Source organism: Acomys russatus, chromosome 20 (genome assembly GCF_903995435.1).
Source record: "Acomys russatus chromosome 20, mAcoRus1.1, whole genome shotgun sequence".
NCBI lineage: Eukaryota > Metazoa > Chordata > Mammalia > Rodentia > Muridae > Acomys > Acomys russatus.
In genome coordinates, this window is record NC_067156.1 from 26,198,375 (window position 1) to 26,204,374 (window position 6,000).

Below are 6,000 nucleotides of genomic sequence, written 5' to 3' on the forward strand. Positions count from 1 at the left end.
CTTCTTCCACAGCCACCTTTTGGCCTGTAGATCTAGCCCGCTTCCCTCTTAGCTGACTGGACCTAGAGGCTGAGTTCCTCCCAGTGCCCCCTGAGTTAATCTCTCTGGTTAGAGTTGCCAGATAAAATCGAGGGTTCACAGTTAAATGTAAATTTCAGATGAAGATTTGCATTTTGTTTGTTTGTTTTCGAGACAGGGTTTCTCTGTGTGGCCCTGGCTGTCCTGGAACTCACTCTGTAGACCCAGGCTGGCCTCAAACTCAAGAGACTTACCTGCCTCTGCCTCCTGAGTGATGGGAGTAAAGGCATGTGCCACTTCTGTCCCACTATATACACTTTTAGTATAACTCCTTCTTAAACCATTTGCATGAGGCATCATATATTTTTTTTTAAATTCTCATCTTCTATCCAAAATTCAGAGGTAGATGAAATCCATGTATTTGTAGTTGTTATAATAAAGCAATCTTAGCCTTGATGTCTGTGATGGTGAAGGAGCCCTGGCCTATGGCTGACCAAAGGGCAGAGGAAGGGAACAGATGATAGGGGCTTTCAACCTCTCAGGACAGGGCTGAGGCCCTTGAGAGGCCAGCTGCAGACACTGGGCCTGGGGAGATGCCAGGGCCAGCTCTTGAGAGAAGTAAACAGGTCTCTTTAGCTGTTGTGGCCTTGAGCCCTAAGGCCAAAAAGCAGTCTTTTCAGTCCAAATCCAGATGCTAAAAACAGACATGGAAACAGTATTTATGGCCCAAAATCTTCCCAGAAGGTCTCCCTGGAGTAGTGCCATGGCCGCATGCAGGCTCCCCTGTCACGGCTCCACCCCTCCAGCCCACACAGGACCTGACCCAAGGCTGAGCCCAGGGCTCTGGGGGAATAGAGTCCAGGGTGGAGGTGGCAGGGTCAGGCCCTGCTCTCACTTTCGCACCTACTTCCCAGCCACAGAGCTTTAAAGGCTCCTGGAGCCCGGCCCAGGCAGCCTAGTGAGGGGAGAAGGGAGGGACCCTTGAGAGAGCTCTTAAATAAACACTTGGGGGAGGTGCACCCAAAAGGAGGCTGTGGCTTGCAAGTATGCCAGTTTTGGGCTTTGCTCCCTTGGCTATCCCTGGCTATTGCTATTGTGGGGTCTTTGTCTGGCAATATTAAGGGGACCAGGGGAGGGTGGTGATGAGTTTGGAGCTGGAGCGAGGCCAGCGCCCTTCCTCCAGCTGGAAAAGATCCTGTCTCTTTGTATTTCTAAGTCTTCTATGACTAAGAGAAAACCCTGGTCCTTGCCTAGGCCACCGTCTTGGAGGCTAGGATATAAGTTGGCAATCCAGCCTCTCCCCCTCCCCCTCCCCCCTCCCCCCTCCCCCCACCAAGATGGGGAAGCTGAGTTGTGCAGGCGCTGAGACAAGATCAAGGCAAAGCTGACAGGGCAGGACCCCAGAGTGGCATTCCGCGTCTTCTCTCCCTCCTGAGCCATCTCAATTTCAGATTCCCACAAAGTGGCCATTCCGATCGAGCGAGCTGGTCTCAGAGATCTTGGATGCCTGTAGAGTGTGGGTGGGCCTGCCTTCTCGTCCCTCCGTGAAGCACTTCCTGCCTTTCTGCTCACTTCTCCATTCCACATTCCTTCCTTCCTGAGTGCTTGGGAACGGAAGCAGCTACAAAGACACACACACACACACACACACACACACACACACACACACACACACACACACACCTGTCTTCTCAAGCCCCCCCCCACCCCCCTTTTCCCTAAATCTCTTTGGAATCCTGGCTCTTTGAAACTGGATCTGAGCCCTTCCCCCATTCTCCGGCTGAGGCTGTCAGCTTGAGCGGAGGGGTGGGCCTTGGAGGAGGACTGCTACCTCCTGGAGTTAATTAGGGAAATGTCAACAAATGAAAGGGCTGAGGGGGGAGGGTAGTGGTGGTGGCAGGGGTGGGCAGCTCCCCCCTCCTAGCAGTCCAGCTCCCAGAAGGCCTTCAGCCCCAGGACTTTGGGGACTGAAAATAGAGGGTTGTGAAAAGCAGCCTCCCGGAGTGTGAAGATGGAGAGACCCTGGCACATCTCCACTCTTGCTCTTCCTTTCTCTTGCTTTTCCCTCTTACCCCGACTGGAACTATTTCCTGTCTCTATTTCTCAACCCCTGGTTGATGTCCCAGAATTACTCAGCCTCTCCAGCTTTAGCCTCCTTCTCCACAAGCTCCAAGGTCTAGGGTGGAGGTAGAGGCTAAGAGTAAACTCTCCCTTGGCCAGGCTGGGCAGCGCCTTCCTGGAGCTTTCATTCTCTCTGTGTCCTAGAGGGTTTCAGAGTCTCCAGCTGGGTATCTGCGACTCAAATGCCCATCACCCTCCCCACCACCAGCTCCATTCAGAGACCGGATATCACACTGGATGATGAGAATGATGAGGACAAGGACGAGGGGGCAGGGGCACCTAGCATTTATGAAGCACTTGGCGAGGGCCAGGCACTGAGCGGTCTGTCTCATTTAATCCTCACAGAACCCCCATGGTGGGTTATTTCTGGCCTTCAGCTGCTAGCTCGACTCTGGTCGTCTGGAGATCTCATTCCGGAGATCTCATTCCCGGGCAGATGAGGATCCTGCACTTTAAGTGCATGTGCCTCTCACTAGAGTCTTCCTCTGTCTAGTGGGAAGTTGGCATAAGTGGCATTGAGTCACCTGCCTCAGGCTCTGAGCCCCATACCTGTGCTGCACCTAAGATATCTGTTCCCAGGACCATCATCTCCTAGAGTTCAGGGCAACCCTCTCTTGCCCATTTCTTTGCCCCCAGAGCAGGGATAAGGTCCAAGTTGGAGATGGGTGGCGTCTATTCCCATGTCTTAGATACACTTGGGATGGAGTTTTAGTGCAACACACAGTGTCTGGTACTTCTTCTCTCAGCCTTGACTCCCTATTGTGTTTGTTTGATTGTTTCTTGCTTTTTTGAAACAGGGTTTCTCTGTGTAGCCTTGGCTGTGCAGACCAGGCTGGCCTCTGAACTCAAAGAGATCCGCCTGCCTCTGCCTCTCAGAGTGCTGGGATTCAAGGCATGCACCACTGTGCCTGACCGGCGGCTCCCTGTTCCATAAAACAAAGACAGAGCCACATGCCTGACTGAGTGCCTGTTGAGGTTTAAGTGACCATACATGTGCTTGCCACAGGGGGCGCAGTCCAGTACTGTCAAGAAGTGGTTGCAGCCAAGCCTGGTGTGGCCAATGTTTGTAATTTCAGCCTTCAGGAGAGGGAGGCTAAAGGATTTCAAGTTCAAGGCTAGCTTGAGTTACCTAGCCTTGTCTCAAAAAAACAAAAAACAAACAAACAGAAACAAGGGCTGAGAAAGCAGCCCAGTGCTGGACCAACTGCTGGTGTGCGTAAGCCGCAAGGTTGGCTCCTCAGCACTGGGGGTTAGGGGCTGGAGGGCAGAAAAAGAAAGGAATGCCTCTGTTGGGCTTAGCATGTTTACACATATCTGCAGTCTCAGCACGCAGGCAGCAGAAGCAGGCCAAGACTGAGTGAACTCAAGACCAGCCTGGGTGAGGCTTTGTCTCACAAAACCAAGGGCTGGGACAGGATTGGTGGCACACACCTTTAATCTCTTAGGTAGGTCTGGTCTAAATAGTTTCAGACCAGCCCTGTGCTTACATAGTAGTGAGACTGGTTTAAACAACAAAAACTGCCCATACCTTTAATCCCAGCAGAGGCAGGGCAGATCTCTGAGTTCCAGGCCAGCCTGCTCTACAGTATAAGTTCCAGGACAGCCAGGGCTACACAGGAAAACAAACAAAATGCCCAAACAACAACACCAAAATCCAAGAAGAACAAAACCACAAAACGAAAAAAACCAAGGGCTTACCTGGGTATGTAGCTGTGCTGGGGGAGTATTTGCCTAGCATGTGCAAGGACGTGAGTTCAATTCCCAGCGCCACACAGAGAGACATATGTACACTCACAAATAGAAGAACACCCCTGCATACATATTAATGGCAGAGGATAATGCACAAATCGTAGTCTAGTGGGGAAGCTGGGGAAAGTATTTGACGCCTTAGAGGAATGCTAGCTAGCATGTTCTGAGCACTCACCACACACGAAGCACTGTCCCAGGCACTTAAGAAGCATCTTTTGTTTTGCTTTTGTTTTTGTTTTTTCGAGACAGGCTTTCTCTGTGTAGCCTTGGCTGTCCTGGACTCACTTTATAGACCAGGCTGGCCCCGAACTCACGGTGATCTGCCTGCCTCTGCCTCCCGAGAGCTGGGATTAAAGGCGTGCACCACCATGCCTACCCAGCCTAGAAGCATCTTTTAATTCTCACCCAAAGTGGATACTCTCTACCACCTTCATATTATGAAAATAGAAGGATGGCAAGCCAGGCGTGATGGCACACGCACCTGTAATCCCAGCACTCGAGAGGCAGAGGCAGGTGGATCTCTGTGAGTTTGAGGCCAGCCTTGTCTACAAAGTGAGTGTAGGACAGCCAAGATGACATAGAGAAACACAAACACAAAAACCAACAAAAAGAAAATAGATGGAGGGCATAGGGAGGCTAGGTAAACTCATTGAGGATCACAGAAGAAAGAGAGCTAGGACTCCTGTGTTTTGCCACTCTTGACTTTTCCCCTAGCTCCTTGCCTTGGTGACCACGGGTATACACAGAGGTCGAGTTCCAGGATGCTTTAGAGGCATTTACCAACTACAATATAATGCAGTCACTGACCCCCTCTGATCATCTGCTCTTCCTGTCTCTGCAGAAGCCGCTGATGGCAGCTCTACTCTGGGAGGGGGTGCTGGCACCATGGGCTTGAGTGCTCGATACGGACCCCAGTTCACCTTGCAGCATGTGCCCGACTACCGCCAGAATGTGTACATCCCTGGCAGCAATGCCACACTGACCAATGCGGCTGGCAAACGAGATGGCAAGGCTCCAGGGGGCGGTAACGGCAACAAGAAGAAGTCGGGCAAGAAAGAGAAGAAGTAATACGGAGGCCAGGCCTTGAACCAACAGGGCAGCCTCCCTCCCCAGCCAAGTCCAGATTGTCCTTACTTGTACCCAGGCCTCAGAATTTCAGGGCTCACCCCAGGATACTGGTAGGAGCCAAGGCCATGCTCCCCGTTGGGAAACAGAAACAAGTGCCCAAGTCAACACCCCCCCTCTCTGTGCCCTAGGGGGTTGAATATGCAAAGAGAGTTCTGCTGGGAGCCCCCTATCCAATCAGTGATTGTACCCACATGGGTAGTAGGGTTAGTGTGGACACATACACACACACACACACACACACACACACACACACACACACACAAAATCCTACACACACTCCCTTAGTTACAACTGACCTCCTCCATCTTCCAGCTTAGGCAGGTTTATCCCCTGCCTCCCTCTCCTCACCCCACCCACTCCTTCAGTCCCTGTTGGGGTGACAGGTGACCTAAGTGGTCTCCTAGTTCTGAAGAGTTGAGAGAGAATCCCCACCTTTTGGCCTCTCCTTCAATTCAGCCCCCCCCCCCAAAGCATGGTTAGGTACCAGTCTTCTCACTTCCTTCTAGAGCCTGAGACCAATGTGTAAGTTTTGGGGGACACAGTCACCATCCCCCTGGTACTGATTTTGCTGGATTTGGGGGAAGGCATTTAGCTACCAAGCCTCTTTTCAAGGCCTGGGGACCAGTCTTTTTTGTTTGTTTGTTTGTTTTTTCATTGTTTAATGTTCCCACTGCATGCTGTGACTTCCCTACTCCTCAAAGAAGAGACTCCTTTGCATGTCTGGAGACAGTAGGGGGTGGTAAACTAAAGGGAAGTTGAGTGTATACTGATGGGAGTGGGGCAGTGGACCAAACAGCATGTTAATAAATAGGGTCTTGCAAGGGGCTCTGTATGTACCCAGGGTACTGGCCCAATCCCCAAATTCTAGCCATAGACAAACACCAGGCCAGACCCCTCTACCCTGGTTCAGCCTGGGCAGCTTGGGCTGAGCTATCAGGACCAATGGGTTTAAGCTGGCATTTCAGTCCTAGAAGACTTCTAAGC

General features: G+C 51.6%; 1 protein-coding gene across 1 annotated transcript in view; it reads left to right on the plus strand.

The window, feature by feature from the left end:
- The window catches only part of LOC127204129 (protocadherin gamma-A12-like), a 76,266-nt gene extending 70,788 nt beyond the window's left edge, over nt 1-5,478 (plus strand). Inside the window, 1 exon segment of the mRNA XM_051163036.1 lies at nt 4,730-5,478. Within this exon segment, the coding sequence (XP_051018993.1) occupies nt 4,730-4,956 (227 nt within the window). The 3' untranslated portion in view covers nt 4,957-5,478.
- Nucleotides 5,479-6,000: the final 522 nt, after the last annotated feature.